The 19,831-nt window shown below is 46.2% G+C and overlaps 1 protein-coding gene and 1 long non-coding RNA gene across 2 annotated transcripts in view; one reads left to right on the forward strand and one right to left on the reverse strand.

The window, feature by feature from the left end:
* On the reverse strand, nucleotides 1–13,291 carry LOC123367459 (p53 apoptosis effector related to PMP-22-like). The gene is made up of 3 exons (XM_045011721.1): nucleotides 12,855–13,291; nucleotides 2,014–2,157; nucleotides 1–1,107 (listed from the first exon to the last, which is right to left on the reverse strand). The coding sequence occupies exons 1-3, from the start codon at nucleotides 13,063–13,065 to the stop codon at nucleotides 908–910; spliced, it is 555 nt and encodes a 184-aa protein (XP_044867656.1). The 5' UTR covers nucleotides 13,066–13,291; the 3' UTR covers nucleotides 1–907.
* Nucleotides 6,773–19,831, forward strand: part of LOC123367460 — a 26,523-nt gene continuing 13,464 nt past the window's right edge. The window contains exon 1 of the long non-coding RNA XR_006578477.1: nucleotides 6,773–7,042. This is a non-coding gene — a long non-coding RNA (uncharacterized LOC123367460). The remainder of the gene's footprint in view (nucleotides 7,043–19,831) is intronic.

The raw sequence follows: 19,831 nt of genomic DNA on the forward strand, positions 1-19,831 counted from the left end.
TTTGATGGTTTGAAGGTTTTATTGGTACTCTTGGAATGATTTGTGTTATTCACTCATGGTTTCATCACATATGAGTACTGCAGTCTTCACAAACGAATGCCAATAAATGTTACACCAGCGCACATCATTAATATTGTACACACAGATATTCACTTTATGCTTTTGAGGAACATACCATCTAACTGCAACGGTCAGTGGAAAAATATTTTGTTTTAAGTTTCTAATTTCTCTAGATCCAATTTCTACTACTTAGTATTGGACATCAGCCCAATAATATGGAGGAGAGAAGAAATTCTTGGAGACTTAGGATTGCAATGAACTTGCATAGCAAAAATTCTTCCTTTGGGACTAATTATGTTGGAAGAAAAAAACATTCTTTGAAAGATTTTTTTTTTAATTCTATTTCACTACTGACAAATTTGCAAATAAAACATAAAAACAAAGATACCAGGAAGGGAATAAAAGGGCTCTGCAGTGTTTCTGGTTAAAATCAGAATGCACTTCTGTTTCTCTCCCTCTGTACTTTAAGTACTAAATTCTTTTTATATATGAATGTCTAAACAAATGTGTGGAAGAGAGTGACTTAATTATTAGGAACTTTTGCATGTAGAGAGAGGCAACACATTGACTAACCCAAAATCAATCCATATCGGATATGAATATGAAAATACAAACTTTCTGATCTTTTACCTAAAATTTCTCAAATGTTTGCTTCAGGTTGCCAAGCCTTTCTGCTAACTGAGCATCAGCACAAGTTCAAAACATTCTGGAAAAATAAGATTTTTTTTTTCAGCCTGTAACATCCAATTATCAAAGTTCCTGCGCTGTAATTTTTAGTGTGTTTATATTTTAATTTATTCTTTCATTTTATACAATGTGCTTTTCAACTCCTCTCTGGGGAAGAGTACTAATATGCTGGCTTGATGTTACCCAGCACCTCATCCTCCCAGTTGGGGAGACAGCAGAAGAAGAAAGCACAGCCTATTACAATAATAGTGCTGGCCCAACCAAAGCCGTATGCCCAGCTGAACATATTAAATCCCCTCATATGGATGTCTTCTGTGAACTTCACTGGATAGATGACCAGGCATATGATCTGGAATACCGCTAAAAGAAAGTAAAAATAAACAAATTGAAAATAAGTGACAATTAATCTCATCACATTTCCTATTCTGACTTTATTGGCAGGTAGGTGCATTCCTTTCTCGGATATTTAAGGACTTAACTGCAATCCTACAGTCAGATCAGTGCAGGTGTACCCCTGCATTCTTACAGAGGTCCACTGACTTCAATGGGACTCAGCGCAGGTATGAGGGTCTGCCCACACAGATCTGATTTCAGGATCAGGGCCTCATTCTGGAACTATTCTACACACAGATCTCTCACTGACTTCAAAAGGATGTTTTGGGTGCAAAGTGACTAAAGAATTGGGTCCTTAATCCTATGCTTGAGAAGAATTCAAACTAACACAATGGCAATGATGCTTAATAAGAGGAATGCAAATTTCTTTAACCAAGCATAGATGCAGAGAAGGAACAATCTGGACTAAAATAATCAAATGTAGTAGTTAAAAGTCATTTACTTTAGTATTGGCATAGCAGTTTCCATGGCAAAACATACTCGTGTGTTAGCAACATTGCTGTTGGGATTGTTTCACTGTTTAGTTACTGCCACAGAACCATCAGAAAGAGTTCAAAGCCAAGCATTCTAGTTTACCTGCTTGCTTTATGTCTCCCCCATAATGTCACAACACCCACATTCCATTTTAATTTTGAAGTGAAACTTGATTTGCATCCTCGGACATTGACCATTACAACATCCCTAACCTCTGAGGATGCAAACCAAGTATCACTTCAAAATTAAAACAAGCTTTTCTCATTCATGAACATGAACCACAAACCCAATTAGAAATGTGTGTGCGGTGGATATTTTTAGGAGAGGGAGGGAGGCTTTACTCCAGCTAGCAAGTATCAGATTTAGAACATCAGTTTAAGAAGCAATCATCAGTCTTACCAACGACAAAGAGCAAGCCACCGATTCCTCGCACAAAGTTGAAACGAAGTATATCAACGGAGAACGCAATAATTGCTAGGGCGAAACAGATGACTAGGATCACGAAGCCGACGAGGTAGGTGGCAGCTGCTGCTCTTCCCCAGGCTTGAAAGGAAAGGGGGAAACATGTTATACAAAACAGTACATGGAAGTCAAGTGGGTGTCACTCTTAGGTCTTTTGTTTGCTTTAATTCTATCATTGTGGAGATTCTGTCCCTTAAAAGCATACAACAGGGGTCGGCAACCTTTCAGAAGTGCTGTGCCGAGTCTTCATTTATTCACTCTAATTTAAGTTTTCACGTGCCAGTCATACATTTTAACCTTTTTAGAAGGTCTCTCTCTATAAGTCTATATTATATAACTAAACTATTGATGTATGTAAAGTAAATAAGGTTTTTAAAATGTTTAAGAAGCTTCATTTAAAATTAAATTAAAATGCAGAGCCCCCAGGACCAGTGGCCAGGACCCGGGCAGTGTGAGTGCGACTGAAAATCAGCTTGTGTGCCGCCTTTGGCACGCCTGCCCGCCTTTGGCACGTGCCTACCCCTGGCATACAATATTGCTTTGACTTAGGACTTACATCTTATAGTGCTCTAACTTGCTGACTCAGGGATGTGAACAATCACCCCCCTGAGCGCAGCAAATCTGAGCACTTTAAAGTGCTAGTGTAGACAGGCTCCCAGTGCTAATCCCTTCATGGAGGTGGATTACCAAGAGCACTGGGAGAGCTCTTTCCCAGCACTCGTGCGCAACCACACTTGCACTTCAAAGCACTGCTGCGGGACCGCTCCCACGGCAGCACTTTGAAGTTTCCAGTGTAGACGTACTCATAGTATCAGAAATGTAAGTGTAGCTTTTAGGGAACCATAGAGGTCTGAGCAAAGACTAATTGTTTATTATCACTATTTATAGGGTGCCAGAAGTATGCATGATGCTTTATAAGCACAAGAAAAAAGACAAAGGTTGGGATTTTCAAGAACACTTAGCATTGGCCTAGCTCTATTCCCATTGAAATGAACGGTAAAGCTCTCACTGAAGTTAGTGGGAGGAGAGATAGCCCACTTTTGAAAATTCCATTCATGGTCCATGAGCAAACAGACAAGAACGATGTGGGGAGGACAAAAGCAGAAAAATTAAGGGCTATCTCCCTGGGCAATGCAGTTTTCTGCTGGGAGCAAGAGATAGAAGCTGTTTGACATCATGAATTTGTAATTACTTTTTTAATTGATGAAGAAATGAGTAATGCTGTAATGGAGAACTAGCACTGTCTAGAACAGGGGTCGGCAACCGGTGGCTCCTGGCTCGCCAGGGTAAGCACCCTTGCGGGCCGGCCCGGTTTTTTTATCTGCCGCGTCGGCAAGTTCGGCCGATCGTGGCTCCCACTGGCCGCGGTTCGCGGTCCCAGGCCAATGCGGGAGGCAGGAAGCGGCGCGAGCCGAGGGATGTTCTGGCCGCAGCTTCCTGCCTCCCGCATTGGCCTGGGACCGCGAACCGCGGCCAGTGGGAGCCACGATCGGCCGAACTTGCCGACGCGGCAGATAAACAAACCGAGCTGGCCCGCCAGGGTGCTTACCCTGGCGAGCCAGGAGCCACCGGTTGCCGATCCCTGGTCTAGAAGGCTTATCAGAAGAAGTTAGGATTAATGTGAGATCTGAATAAGGAAAGGGTGACTGGTGTTCAAGATAAAGAAGCCTATGCCCACATAGAGGGAATGAGAGATGTGAAGCAACCAATGCAGAAAGTTGTGGGTAGTCATAAAGGGAGTGGAATAAACCACATTCAAGGAACTGGATTTTGGCAGCTTTATTCTGAACTGTAGGGAGTGAAATGAGAATTAAGAACAGAATTGGGTAGATTTGGAATAGTTAAGGGGAGAAATTACAAAGATTTGGACATGGGTTGTACCCAGTGATGAACTGCCAAAATATTAACAACAGGTTCCCTCCTCCTCACCTCACGAGGGGGTCGTGCCCCCCCATGTTCCTTGACACCCGCCCCTGGGGACCCCTGACCCATCCCCACCCTTCCCTGTCCCCTGACTGCCCCATCTAACCCCTTCTCTCATTCTTGATGGCCCCCCGGGACCCCTGCCCCATCCAACCACCCCTTCTCTCTGTCCCTGACTGCCCCCCACCACCTCATCCAACCCCTGCTCCTTCCTGACTGCCCCCCGGGACCCTTGCCCCCATTCAATCCCCCTGTTCCCTGCCCTCTGACCACCCCGACTCCTATCCACCCCACCACAACCCACCGAACACCCCCTCGCTGCTCCCTGCCCCCTTACCACACTGCCTGGGGCCCGGGTCCGCTCCGCCGGGACTGCGACCGGCACTGCGGGGCCCAACTCCCCAGGCTGGGCCGGAGCCATTCAGCCAGCACCGGGACTGGCGCCGCGGGGCCCGACTCCCCGAGCCGGGCAGGCTGGGCCGGAGCCGCTTGGCTGGCGCCACAGGGACCGACTCCCTGAGCCGGGCTGGAGCCGCTTGACCGGGACCAGCCCGAGCCGGGGGCGCTCGGCCAGGGCCAGGGGGAGCCGCACTGGGCCATGCGCGCCAGGCCTCCCTGGAGCCCTCGGCGTGTCCCCTCCCCCCCACCCTGCTCGGCTTACCTGACTGCTCCTTGTTTCAGGCTTCCCGCGAACATTTGATTCACGGGAAGCAGGGGAGGGGGAGGAGAAGGAGGGCGGAGTGTTAAGGGGAGAAGGGGTGGTGAGCTGGGGCCGGGTGGACAGCTGCCCGAGCCTTTGTTAAATTTAAAAGTTTTAGAACCGGTTGTCCTGGAACCGGTTCCTGCGAACCAGTGCGAACCTGCTCCAGCTCACCACTGGTTGTACCAGTAGAAATAGAAGGGAATAGGTGGCTCTTAAAGATGATGTAGATACAGTGCCAAAAGGACTTGGAACCAGCTTAGATGTGTAGGGAGAAGGAAAGTGAGCAGTCCAATGACTGGTGGAGTTATCCAAACTCCCAAAGTAGACAGGTTCATGGGACCAGGATAGGTCTCAAGTATAACTTCAAGTCATTCAGAGGCAGAAGAAGAGGACCAAAAAGACATTCAGAAAGTAACCTTATTCCAGTAACCTTATTTCAGAATATTCTCCTCCATTTGTCACTGCTAAGTAAGAATTCCCATCATGGCAACAATGGGCATCAATGTCTGAGCACCAGAAAAATAACATCCCTCTCTGAAAAGCAACCTACGGGTTCTCCTTTTTAGAATAAATGCTGGCTTCTGAACATTCAAATCCCATTATCTTTCCAAACAATAGACACAAGCATAGGCAAGCATCATGCAAACAACAGGCCATTTCTTAACCACGAGGCCGAGTAGTTGACTATTTTGACTCTGAAGAGCCCAAAGGTACTAAACCAAGAGTTTTGATTTTATAGGTAGACAGTCGTCATTCATCACCCTCCACCTACTCTAAAGGCTGGTTGCCTGTGTTTACACAGGGGATTAAAACAAGGAACTCATGTAGGCCCAAATCCTGAGCCTGTCTTGTATAGGACTAAGGGGCATAGCAGAATACACAGGAGGGTTCCACATAGGCATGGCCCAATCCTGAAGGCAGTCAGCCAAGATGTGGAGAATCTCCACAGCAGTCCTGCAAACTGGATCCACATTGCTGCTGAAGAAAAGAAGGAGTTTGTGCCAATGAGCTTCTGCTTGTCTGCATTCCTCCCAAACCACCCCTAGTATATCCTATCCCAAGGGTAGGCAACCTATGGCACAGGTGCCGAAGGCAGCACACAAGCTGATTTTCAGTGGCACTCACACTGCCCGGGTCCTGGCCACCGGTCCGGGGGGGGCTCTGCATTTTAATTTCATTTTAAATGAAGCTTCTTAAGCATTTTAAAAACCTTATTTGCTTTACATACAACAATAGTTTAGTTATATATTATAGCCTTATAGAAAGAGACCTTCTAAAAACGTTAAAATGTATTACTGGCATGTGAAACCTTTGAACTAGAGTGAATAAATGAAGACACCGCACACCACTTCTGAAAGGTTGCCGACCCCTGTCCTATCCCTTCCCTCCCCTGTGGAACTGATGCAGGATTAGGAATAGAGGAAGGGAACAGCTTGGTTGGAATTTTTGGTCTGAAACCTGCACTAATTCTTTCATACTGGATGTTGTTCACTTATGCTCCCAATGCTGGTAATGGCTACTGTTCAAAGCTGCCACAGCCAAAGGATTCATTTACAAATCATTACTAAATATGCTTAAACATAGGATGGAATCAGTTCAAGAAAAAATGCTTCCTGGATTAAACCATCTATTTAAACTATTTATTGGGATTTGTCATACAGAATAATTCACAAAACTGGTCATTATAAAAGTTCAGTAGAAAGCCAGATCTGTACACTCCCTGTCCAAGGGGAGCTTGGAATGTCAAGTACAAACATTCCAAGGACTCAAACATCTTATAATTTGGATGGACTCTGAATAGTTGACGCTAAAAAAATGGGGTCACACATGTATTGAGTCTCGGGAATCTCCTTATCAAATACACATACTTTACAAGTAAAACGCCTGCTGTGTAAGCTCAGCCTGGAATCCATTTGCTGTGAATTATTTGCTCAGCTCTGGTAATAATAAACCAGCAATGTATTTAGCTTCGGGAGCTGTCTAGTGACAAAAGTGCAAAGACTAGTGTCAAGTCCAGTGTTATTTACTGTCTTCATCATGGCCGTCCTTAGGCACACGCAGCATACCCGCTTGCATTCCCCTCGCGGGCTGCAGCTGCACTCCTCTCTTATCTGCCCCTTCCCCGCGGTGGCCTGGCGGGCTTCTCCCCACCCCCTCCCTCAGCCAGCCTCTGGCTCTGCCGCCCCAGCCCCGGGGAGCCCAGAGCGGCACAGCAAGTCTGTGGCGGCCCGGCCCAGCGCCGCCTGGAGCATAGTCCCTCCCTGGAGCCTTCCTGCCTCGGCCGCTTGGTCTCCGGCGGGGGCTGGGCCTGGGCCAGGACAGGAGGAGCGAAACGTCCACGTGAGTCAGCGGAGGGGAGGGACAGGACGGAGCCGAGCCAAGCAGGGGAGGGGGGACTTAAAGTAACAGCTCACACAGAGAGAAAGAGAGAGAGAGAGACTGGCTCTCACACCCACATTTATTGTGAGACTCTGTGTGTGTGACACTGTCACACAGTCCCCCAATACACAATCCTACACACACACACAGGCTTTCTTGCTGGCTCTCTCACATGAACTGACTCTCTCTAACACACACACACACACACACACACACACATGTATTATTGTTGTTCTTATTACTGCTTGGTACTTCCTATCAAAATGCTCGTGGTGAGCCAGGAGTGGCAAGGGGCTGCAGGAAGGCTGTGGGCTCTGGCAAGATGCAGCCCCCATGTGACAGCACGAAGCCTGCCTTGAGCCACTGCCGCAGCGTCTGCTGCGTACAAAGCTCGGAGGGTGTCAGCAATTGGGGGGGGGGGGGGTCTGGGGATCTGCAGGCGGGGGTGGTGGCTGTGCCCCCTTGACATACTGGGTTCAGCGGCGACAGCTGGGGACCACCTTCAGTGGAGCATAGGGGCACCAGTTTAATAATACTGCATAGGGACCCATAAATCCTAAGAACGGCCCTGCTCTTCATAAATAAAGAGGGAGTAAACAACATAGTCATGAAATTTACAAATGATAGCGTGACCTTGTCTAATTTGGCCAAAATTTTTCTATGATTGCTTCTGCCATTTCAGCACCACTAGTGGCAGCAAGAGTTGGCATATTAGTATAACTAGGGCTGAAGATAGCTGTTGGTGTTTTTTGCCATTGTGTCATGTGGACCTGCTCTGAGCAGGATTAGACAACATCATGCTTGAAACAGAGTCGTACAGCTCTGTTTACACTAACACTGCTACTGTTTCTAACACTGGTGGAAGTAATAGTGGGAAATGTTTGGCAAAACAAACCCAAAAAATCCCAGTGTAGATATGCCCTAAATGAGAGCATTTGACAATACCAAGCAGTATAGGGCTTGAAAAATGTACCAGACATCTGTGTTAAGGGTCAATATAAAAATTGGGGTAGGAAGGTTCACCACAGAGCACCTGGTGAACGCCATTTTTACACACACACACACACACACACACACACACATACCCCTTCCAGATCTGAGAGTGCTAGGATTCCTTTACAGTGCTGTCCTTGGACACTAGCTGGATGTCCTTCTTTCTGATTAGCTTCTGCCTCACGGCTGTCTGACAAATGTGAAAGACTCCCCCTGTCCGTGAGTTTGCTAAAAGAGATTACAGATTTTTGCTCTCTTTCCACCACAGAGCCTTCTGACTGTTGAGTAGGCTTCAGCTGATCCCCAACTCCCAGCCTGTTTGTGGGGTCCTTTGTCTATCTCAGTTGCTCTACAGCAGAGGTAGGCAACCTATGGCATGTGTGCCGAAGGCGGCACGTGAGCTGATTTTTAGTGGCACTCACACTGCTCGGGTCCTGGCCACCAGTCTGGGGGGCTCTGCATTATAATTTAATTTTGAATGAAGTTTTTTAAACATTTTAAAAACCTCATTTACTTTACATACAATAGTTAGTTATATATTATAGACTTATAGAAAGAGACCTTCTAAAAACATTAAAATGTATTACTGGCACGCAAAACCTTAAATTAGAGTGAGTAAATGAAGACTCGGCACACCACTTCTGAAAGGTTGCCAACCCTGCTCTACAGCTTTTCTCTGGGGTTAGCCATAGCTTGTCTCATCATTTTCATGCTGTTGTTGCTCGGGCAACTTGAAGTTCTATGCCTGCTGACAGAGAAAGAGAAAGCACTGCACCAGTTTCCATTTGGTTCATGTTTGTAAGGCTAGTTTTGCAATCATAAGTGAGAGGTGTTCATTTGTTAAAGCTTCTATTCTGGAGAAACTGATGTATTCGATCCCCTTTTAGCCAGAGTTTTTCTTATTCAGCACTGGCAAATAGATACTCATGATATGGTTGCAAAACCACCAATGCGATTTTGGGCTGCATATATAGAAGCATCAGATCATGCAGAAGTGAAGTAATAGTCTATTTTTATGTGCTCTGGACCAGCTTCACCTGAAGTACTGTGTTTAATTCTGGACATCTCATCACCAGAAATATATATATATATTGGACAGAGTTCACAGAAAAGCAACTAAAATTATTCAGGACTGGAATTACTAGGAAAGATTAGAAGAGTTAGACCTTAATACCCACATCTTAGCAAAGTGATTATTTAGAGAAGAACATAAGTCTACAGATATTAGAGGACTGCAAGCACCTAGGAGGGAGAGGAGTTATTTAGGGTGGCATTACCAGAAATAGGATGAAATTTAAAAAGGAGGAGAAATTAGCCTGAATGTCAGGAAATCTTTTTGACAGTGAAATGTGTTCCCAAGGGAAGTGGTGAAAACTGTATTGTGTAGGACATTTAAAACTAGACTGAACAAAAACAGCGGCAGGTACATGGACTAGATCATTTAAAGTATCAGGACTTTTCCATCTATAACTTCTGATTTTATAAATCTCATTGCAATGATCAGTTGGTGAGGTTGTGAATAATTGCTGGTCTAATGGCTGAAGGCTGGGAACTGCTGATAGTGATGTTTTAGATATTTATTTTATATTATCATAAATGGCTGCAGGTTGTTTGGTTCAGCAACAGGGCAGCAGGTATGAAATGGGATCTCGTTGACCAAATAAGGAAGTCTAAGCTCTCTTTTGGTTCATTCTGAACAGGAATCCAAGGTAAAGGGGATTTTCTTGCACACATGACAGATTAAGGTGGGTATGTCCACATCATGAGTGCAAGAAATGCAGGACTTAGAGATTGTTTTGGGGGAACTAGGATTGTCAGTTGCACCATTTATTTTATTGGTATGAGTTTTGAATAGGCCATGCGTAACTCACCTGAGCTCCCCAATAAATCTACCAACACACTTGGCTGAGAGCCTGGTGAATCAAAGTCCACTCAGTCTCCCAGCTACACTGTTACTGCTACACATCCCGAGATAGACTTAACAAATGACTCCTGGAGCTTGGCTCATGCTCATAAACTTCTAGCCTTTTTTTTTTCTCCTGGTAAAGATCCAAATTAATGTTTCCATGTACTGCATATATTTTTTTTTCAAATCAATTATTGTGAATTTAATAAATGCCAATGGATTATTAAAACATAACCAGCAGGGCATTAACTACCCTGTTAGGTACTTGACCGTACATACTTTCTGTTAGAGGATGGTCATTCCTATCTAAAATAACTGTGAAGCTAAGAATCTTAAAAAAACAAAAACATTTATCTTGAATCAAGAGGACATTCCCACCCACAAATATTGGGTCTAAACCTATAAGTGTCTTTGCAAACAAGTCCTTACCAGTAATATATCAAACACATTATATCTGAACAGCACAGACCACTAGACACAAAAGGAGGATTGTTAATCCAGCTGCATTCTAGGCTACATAACCACAATTAAAAATGCAGTGCAATGCGCCAGTTTTTGCATGTAGTATATTGCTAACATGCACATGCTGGCACTCAAGAGCTTCCTGGCCTCAAACCAGAATAGTTCTCAATTAAAACAAACCCTGCAAGAGCACCCTGCTCTTCTTTTTGTCTTTCCACCCTTTGGCCATTGTGGGACACCAGAGCCCCAGGTTTCAGACATGCATTAAGAAACAGTTCAATTTAGGAACCTATTCCAACATGAAGATTCCCCCTTCCCCCACCTAGAGGGCGTGGTTTAGTTTCATCTCCTCTAATCAGCATGCAATGGACATGCAGATGCTTGATTAAGAAGCTGATTCCAACTTAGCTTTATATTAATGAGGGGATCCACCTTGAAGCTTTCTTTTCTTATCACTGGGAGAGGAACAGAATAGGGTGGAGTAATTAGATATTATAAAGAGTTATGCATCTAGATTAATAGATTTCTTTTTAAACTGCAGCAGCCCTTTGCATGCCTATTTTGAGTTAAGTTTCTTAGCATTTTTTTTTAAATAAAGCAACATGTTGTATATTGGTATGTTAACATGTCAGACCATGGTTTGATTTGCTTATGTCCTTTGACCAGATGTAGATACTATTTGAACAGAATAATTTTGACAGTAAAGCATTAACCTCATCAAGATTATTCAGAGGACAAAGTTAAATTGGTTAAAATAACCTGTCGGTAATTAAGGCTATTCTTCATTTATAACAGCTGTAGGAACAACTGTTCTTTAGCAAAACAGCAGAAGGTGGCCCTTCCCCAAAGCTCCTGGTTTTCTGGGGTGAAGTATGAAACAGTTTATCAATATGTTATATAGCACTTAATCTACACAGCGTCTATTGAGAGAAACCTAAGTGCAGTAGCCTTTCTTCCCTTTGTAGGAAGGGTCTGGGAACCTGGAGTTACTTTCTGATGGCAGCCAAATTCCTCCCACATGAGACTAAAACCTACAAACATCATCAGGGTAAAAAATTATGCTGTTGCTCTCACAGTGAGTTAGTTCTGCATTTTGCTTGCAGGCAAGTGCTATAATGGAAAACTACTAACAGACATTAATGCTTCCATCTACACAACACATACAGTATCCCAAATGGCTTATCCTCTGTGTCCTTACTCCTGATACCCATTTTAAATCCAGTATAATCCAAGGTTTCTGAGTTTCCAGATCATTTTGGATGTTTATCAGCTTGATACGATCACTGTATCTGGTCCTCCTCCACTAAGTAGGCTGTAAAAGAACCAATATGTACAAAGAACAGCCTCTGCCTTTTATGGAGAAAAAATATATTCCATTTTTCCTATTCTCATCCTCCCAAGCTTTCCCAGTCCAGTGCATTTCAATTAAGTTTTGAAGGTGTCTCTCTATTTGACCCTAAATGTTTCATTATATAAAACAACAAATGTAATCAGCAAGTACTTTGGCAGCTACTATTAGCAAAGGCCATACCCTGAGAATATGTGGTGAGAGTATTAAGAGGAGGCAGCAGAACTGAACATAATTTACTAACATTTTTAGCCACTTTGAAAATATATACACATTAGCCTCCTGATTTAGTTTCTGATTTTTCAGCTGCTTCATATAGTGACTTCCTTTTCTATAATATACATATGTGTATAAATTAAATACCATTTTCTTTCCATGCTCAAAACACATTTCACTCTATTTGAAATCACAGGTTGAGAGGCACCAAAGCAGCAGAATTTCCCTAGTCCAGAAGAGGTGGACTCCTGTTTCCCTCACTCCCCCCAGAGTACAATGAGGAGGGCAGTTAAGATCTAGTACAGGAATGGCACTCCAGAGGCTGGGCATGTGTGCTGTGCTAGTAATGGCCAGCATTTATCAATACACTCATCAGAGGGCAAAGAGGTTGGTGACTTCAAGGAGTCTCATGTAGGTCACAAATAGTGCTGGTGGGGAGCCAGCAATAAAGGAGAGAAGGCATGCAAAGAGCCAGATCTGTTCACCTGATTTTAAAAGACCCCATCCAGTTGCTTAATGTTGGACTGTCAGAGAAGCCTGTTCAAAAGCCACCAGAGGCAGATAAGGGCTGGTTTTCTGTGTAACTATTAACCAGGAAACGCTGTTAATGCTAGTCCTGCAAACACCAACCTGTCCTGAACCCTCCATTAACCAGCCACATGAGGGGGACAATTGGGCCCTTCCTAAATGAGGAAAGAGGTCATTTTGCTAACGGCCATTGGTAGAGGCAAAGTTATTTTGCTAATAAAGATGGCACCAATTTACAGCTGTCAAATACTGGCAGGGATAACTGGGGTGGTTGGAGTAGGGTGTGGCCCGGACTCTGACACCGCATTGCAAACACTTACAGTAGTCCATGAGGGACTGGCATTGCCAGTCGAAGTCATTATCCCACCGGGTGCAGGACTCCCATAATGACGCTTGGTGCCGGTAGGGCGCTGACTCCGATTCCAGCCAGCCCCGGCCGGACAGCGCAATGATGCCCAAGATGATAGCTAAGCCCAGGAGAAGGGGCAGGAGCCACCTGCATCTCCAGCAGGCAAGGGTACACGTCGCCATCTCATGCAGCAGTCAGGGCCTTCAGCAGAGAACGGGTGCACAAGCCTGAGAGCTCTTTCTGGATTCTGCAGGGCGGGGTGTTGTGAGAGTGTGTGTGAGAGAGAGCGAGCTGCTTTTTAATCAGCAGAAAGGCACTAAGGGAGGAGAGAGCCCCACCTAGATTCCAGTGACTAAGAGCAGCAGCAGCAGTAACCTGTTGAGCCAGAGAGCAGCTGCAGGGCTGGGCTCAGCTGCCTTGCTGCTCTGTTCCTTTTCCCTGGCTGCTAAACAAACCATGGTTCCAATTACACTCCCTAGTCTAGGCACTTAACCCTTTCCTAGCTGGCACTGCCCAGCGTAAAATGCACCTCACACATTCACAAGTCCTTTTTTCAGTACAAGAAGATTCGGGGCTGTCCTAGGCTGTGAGAAAGTGAGATTTCATAAAACATGCAATATTTAAAATCTCATTAAAAGGCACTACAAAAAGCATTCTGTAGTGGTGCTGATCAAAATGTCTGATGAAAAAAATATTTACTATAAAATCAGCCCTTTTTTTGGTCAGTGAATCAGCCCCAAACTGATCCTGAATTTCTTTTAACATTGTCATTATTCATAATTATTTCCCATAATTATTTCGTATTAGTTTCCAACCTGTAAATTGGATCATGAACCGATCACTTTAACTCTTCACTGTATTCATGCTATGTTGTAGCTTGTAGCTGGTTACTTAAGTCTAACAGATCTCATTCAGTCCCCTCATATCAGGCTGTCTCTTTCGCCTGGTCTACACTATGATTTTAGGTCAAATTTAGCAGCATTACCTTGATTTAAGCCTGGACCTGTCCACATGACAAAGCCCCTTTTTTTGACTTAAAGGGCTCTTTAAATTGATTTCTTTACTCCACCTCCGACGAGGGGATTAGCGCTGAAATCAACCTTGCCGGGTCAAATTTGGGGTAGTGTGGATGCAATTCGATGTTATTGGCCTCCAGGAGCTATCCCAGAGTGCTCCATTGTGACCGCTCTGGACAGCGCTCTCAACTCAGATGCACTGGCCCGGTAGACAGGAAAAGGCCCGCGAACTTTTGAATCTCATTTCCTGTTTGGCCAGTGTGGCAAGGTGCAGGTGAGTGCAGATCTCATCAGATCTCATCAGCAGAGGTGACACTGATGGAGTCCCAGGATCACAAAAGAGCTCCAGCATGGACCGAATGGGAGGTACGGGATCTGCTCGCCCTATGGGGAGACGAATCCATGCTAGCTGAATTCCGTTCCAGTAAACGAAATGCCAAAACGTTAGTCTCAAAGGGCATGAAGGACAGAGGCTATAACAGGGACACACAGCAGTGCCGTGTGAAAATTAAGGAGCTAAGGCAAGCCTACCACAAAACCAGAGATGCAAACGGCCGCTCCGGATCAAAGCCCCGAACATGCTGCTTCTATGATGAGCTGCATGCCATGCTAGGGGGTGCAGCCACCACTACCCCAACCCTGTGCTTTGACTCCATCATTGGAGAATCATGCAACACGGAAGCGGGTTTTGGGGATGAGGAAGATGATGATGAAGAGATTGAAGATAGCTCACATCAAGGAAGCGGAGAAACTGGTTTCCCCAACAGCCAAGATATGATTTTCACCCTGGACCTGGAGCCAGTAACCCCCGAAACCACCCAAAGCGGGCTCCCGGACCCTGAAGGCGGAGAAGGGACCTCTGGTGAGTGTACCTTTGTAAATATTACACATGGTTTAAAAGCAAGCGTGTTGAATGATCAATTTGCCCTGGCATTCGTGGCCAGTACACCTACTGGAAAAGTCTGTTAACGTGTATGGGGATGGAGCGTCAATCCTCCAGGGACAACTCCATAAGTATTATACAGGCCAGTAGCACGTCGTCGAGAATCATTGCATAACAAAGCATGGCAGCGTATGGTCCTGGTGTTTGCTGGCATTCAAACAACATCCGTTCTTTATCTCTCTGTGTTATCCTCAGGAGAGTGATATCATTCATGGTCACCTGGTTGAAATAGGGTACTTTTATTAATGGGACATTCAGAGGTGCCTGTTCCTGCTCGGCTGTTTGGCTGTGGCTGAACAGAAATGTTCCCTGCTGTTAGCCACACAGTGGGGGGAGGGGCGAAGCGGAAGTGATCTCTCACACCAAACCAGCAGGCCCTCAATACAAGAGGCAAAAAGCGACCTTGTAACGAAAGCACATGTGCTGTATAATGTGAACAGCAAGGTTTAACATGGAAGTGTACCCATTTTTCTCTAAAATGTGTCTTTTTAACCACTCTCCCTTTTCCTCCACCAGCTCCTGCTGTCCTCCCACACTGACAGAGCACAGCAGAATGCGTGGAGGCAGACAATGTCAGAGTGCAGGAAAGCACAATATGAACGCGAGGAGAGGTGGTGGGCTGAAGAGAGTAAGTGGTGGGCTGAAGATGATAGGTGGCATCAGCTTGCTGATAGAAGGCAGAAGTCAATGCTTAGGCTGCTGGAAGATCAAACTCATATGCTCCAGCGTATGCAGGGGTGAAAGTAACTTACAGGACTTACCGATACTGCCGGAGTCCCCCGGGGGAGGCGTGGCCTCAACAGGAAGAGGCGTGGCCTCAACCGGAAGAGGCAGTGCCTCTCAAGATTTAAAGACCCTGGGGCACCGGCTGTGGCTGGGAGCCCCAGGGCCTTTAAATCAACCCGGGGCTCCCAGCTGCAGAGGTGGTGGGAGCCCCCTGGGGCTCCTACCACCCCGTAGCTCCGGACCCTTTAAATCCCCACCGCAGCTCCGGCTGCCGGAGCCACGGGCGGGATTCAAAGGGCTCTGGGCTTCCCGCAGCCGGGGGAGCTCTGAGCCCTTTAAATCCAGCCCCAGCCCGGCCACTGGAGGCGCGGGAGGGGGTTTAAAGGGCTCTGGGCTGACCGCAGCTGCGGCAGCCCAGAGCCCTTTAAAGCTGGCCCCAGCCCAGCCGCCGGAGCCGCGGGCGAGGGGTTTAAAGGGCTCTGGGCTGACCGCAACCACGGCAGCCCAGAGCCCTTTAAATCTGGCCCCAGCCCGGCCGCCGGAGCCGCAGGTGGGATTTAAGGGGCTCTGGGCTCCCCGCTGTGGCGGGGAGCCCAGAGCCCCTTAAATCCCCACTGCGGAAGCCGGTGCGGTCCGGCATGGCATACTGGCTCTTGCCGGTACGCCGTACTGGACTGTACCGGCTTACTTTCACCTCTGAGCGTATGCTTGAGCTGCAGGAAAGGCAGCAGGAGCACAGACCGCCGCTACAGCCCCTGTGTAACCAACGGCCCTCCTCCCCAAGTTCCATAGCCTCCTCATCCAGATGCCCAAGAACACGGTGGGGGGGCCTCCGGCCACCCAGCCACTCCACCCCAGAGGATTGCCCAAGCAACAGAAGGCTGGCCTTCAATAAGTTTTTAAGTTTTAAAGTGCAGTGTGTCCTTGTCCTTCCCTCCTCTCCTCATTCACCACCCCACCCGGTGCTTCCCTCCTCCCCCACCCCTCCCAGGCTACTTTGGCAGTTTCCCCCCTATTTATGTGATGAATTAATAAAGAATGCATGAATGTGAAGCAACAATTACTTTATTGCCTCTGCAAGCAGTGATCGAAGGGGGGAGGGGAGGGTGGCTAGCTTACAGGGAAGTAGAGTGAACTGTGGCGGTGGTTCATCAAGGAGAAACAAACAGAACTGGCCAGTCATGAAACTGGCCAGTCATGAAACTGGTTTTCAAAGCTTCTCTGATGCGCACCCTGCCCTCCTGTACTCTTCTAACTGCCCTGGTGTCTGGCTGCGCGTAATCAGTGGCCAGGCAATTTGCCTCAACCTCCCATAAACGGCTCCCCCTTACTCTCACAGATATTGTGGAGCGCACAGCAAGCAGTAATGACAATGGGAATATTGGTTTCGCTGAGGTCTATCTGAGTCAGTAAACTGCGCCAGCGCGTTTTTAAATGTCCAAATGCACATTCTACCACCATTCTGCACTTGCTCAGCCTATAGTTGAACAGCTCCTGACTACTGTCCAGGCTGCCTGTGTATTGCTTCATGAGCCATGGCATTAAGGGTCCCCAAGGATAACTATAGGCATTTCAACATCCCCAATTGTTATTTTCTGGTCTGGGAAGAAAGGCCCTTCCTGCAGCTTTTGAAACAGACCAGAGTTCCTGAAGACGCGAGTGTCATGTACCTTTCCCGGCCATCCCACGTGGATGTTGGTGAAACATCCCTTGTGATCCACCAGTGCTTTCAGCAGTATTGAAAAGTACCCCTTTCGGTTTATGTACTCGCTGGCTTGGTGCGCCGATGCCAAGATAGGGATATGGGTTCCGTCTATTGCCCCACCACAGTTAGGGAATCCCATTACAGCAAAGCCATCCACTATGACCTGCACATTTCCCAGAGTCACTACCCTTGATATCAGCAGCTCTTTGATTGCCTTGGCTACTTGGATCACAGCAGCCCCCACAGTAGATTTGCCCACTCCAAATTGATTCCCAACTGACTGGTAGCTGTCTGGCATTGCAAGCTTCCACAGGGCTATTGCCACTCGCTTCTCAACTGTGAGGGCTGCTCTCATCTCGGTATTCTGGCGCTTCAGGGCAGGGGAAAGCAAGTCACAAAGTTCCATGAAATTGCCCTTACGTATGCGAAAGTTTCGCAGCCACTGGGAATCATCTGAACTGCAACACTATGCGGTCCCACAAGTCTGTGCTTGTTTCCCAGGCCCAGAAGCGGCGTTCCATGGCATGAACCTGCCCCATTAACACCATGATGTGCACATTGCCGGGGCCCGTACTTTGCAAGAAGTCTATGTCCATGTCTATGTCCTTATCACTCTCGTCACCGCGCTGCCGTCGCCTCCTTGCCTGGTTTTGCTTTGGCAGGTTCTGGTTCTGCATATACTCCAGGATAATGCATGTGGTGTTTACAGTGCTCATAACTGCCGCGGTGATCTGAGCGGGCTCCATGATCCCAGTGCTATGGTGTCTGGGCTGAAAAAAGGCGCAAAACGATTGTCTGCTCTGACGGAGGGAGGGGCGACTGACGACATGGCTTACAGGGAATTACAGTGCACAAAGGGGGTGGCTTTGCATCCAGGAGAAACACAAACAACTGTCACACAGAATGGCCCCCTCAAGGATCGAACTCAAAACCCTGGATTTAGCAGGCCATTGATTTCACGGAGGGAGGGAAGGAGGAAGCAAATGAATACAAAACAAATCGGGTCTATTTCTTGTTTTGATCCACTCCATCTATCTTTTACATCTTTAGGGTGGCAGCAGACGGTGCAGTTTGACTGCTAGCTATCGTCATCTCCTGGGTGCTTGGCAGAAGATGGGAATGACCTAGCTGAGTCACTCCCATGTCTGCCCAGGAGCCCCTGACTGACCTCACCGAGGTTGGTTGAAAGAGCACCCAGGAATACGATGACGACAGCTACCAGTCGTAACGCATCGTCTGCTGCCAAAAGGCAATGAGCTGTTGCTGTGTAGCAATGCAGTCCCACATCTGCCAGCACCCAGGAGATTTACGGTGATGGTCAGCTGTGCGGGCTCCATGCTTGCCGTGGTATGGCGTCTGCACAGGTAACCCAGGCAAAAAGGTGCAAAACGATTGTCTGCCATTGCTTTCACCGGAGGGTGAGGGGGGGCTGACGACATGTACCCAGAATCACCAGCGACACTGTTTTTGCCCCATCAGGCATTGGGATCTCAACCCAGAATTCCAATGGGCAGTGGAGACTGTGGGAACTATGGGATAGCTACCCACAGCTACCCACAGTGCAATGCTCCAGAAGTCGACATTAGCATCGGTACTGTGTATGCAGTCCGCTGACTTAATGCACTTAGAGCATTTTTTGTGGGGACACACACAATCGACTGTATAAAAACGATTTCTGAAAAACTGACTTCTATAAATTCAACCTAATTTCATAGTGTAGACATACCCTTTAACATCTCCTTGTGGCTGTCCTGTTGGCAGTTGCAACTAAACATGGCTAAACCTAAGATCCTCATTTTATCTCGCAGGCTTTTCTCTCTTCCCTCATTCTTGATCATTTATTATCCCTTCTGTTGCTCACACACAGAGTCTGAGCACTGAAAACAAGTCAGTTATCAAAAATTGATGGTATTAATTATGAGCTACCAAAAACTGATATTATTAATATGTTAATCATCTCATGTATTGAAGGCTTAAAACCTGTTGTTATTGAATTAAAACGTGTGACTTCTCACCCAATTTTGAGATGGCAAAAATGCAAATTAGAGGCAAAAACTGTCTTTAGAATGGAAGTGAGAAATTATTGACGAGGAAATCTGCTTGTTTTAACTATAGCTTACCTGCTATTACGGTCAGCATTATGCCAGGTGCCTGTATGTTGACTGACATTAAATTATTTATTGGAATTTATGGCCAGGAAAATTAAGTCAGCATCTGGCCCCAGAATTTTTAGAATCTGCAAGGACTTGTGACGTGGTAATACCAAACAGCTTATAAAGTATCACTCTTTTTCCTTAAGTCCTTTTTTAAAGGACTCCACTGGCAAACTCTGGAAAGAAAATACAGCTGTTCATACCAATTTCAATGAAACCTGAATGAAAGAGGTGGCTCAGTTAATAAAGTTATTAAGTTTGCTTCCTATAATGTATGTAATTTGTTCTTAAAAATAACTCTAAGTCATTATCTGCATATTTAATCCGTAGTATGTGACATATTTGTTAGTGTATAAATGACAAGGTGTGGCTATGAATTATTGTTAACTTGAAGGTACTTCTGAA

This window comes from Mauremys mutica, chromosome 3 (assembly GCF_020497125.1).
Source record: "Mauremys mutica isolate MM-2020 ecotype Southern chromosome 3, ASM2049712v1, whole genome shotgun sequence".
In the NCBI taxonomy this organism is placed as follows: domain Eukaryota; kingdom Metazoa; phylum Chordata; order Testudines; family Geoemydidae; genus Mauremys; species Mauremys mutica.

Excerpts from the sequence above, each read along its gene's own strand:
- LOC123367459 (XM_045011721.1), bottom strand. The coding sequence starts at position 13,065 with ATGGCGACGTGTACCCTTGCCTGCTGGAGATGCAGGTGGCTCCTGCCC. Across the intron at positions 2,158-12,854 it reads CCAGTCCCTCATGGACTACT|CCTGGGGAAGAGCAGCAGCT; the intron begins GTAAGTGTTTGC and ends TTTCCTTTCAAG. Across the intron at positions 1,108-2,013 it reads TGGCTTGCTCTTTGTCGTTG|CGGTATTCCAGATCATATGC; the intron begins GTAAGACTGATG and ends ACTTTCTTTTAG.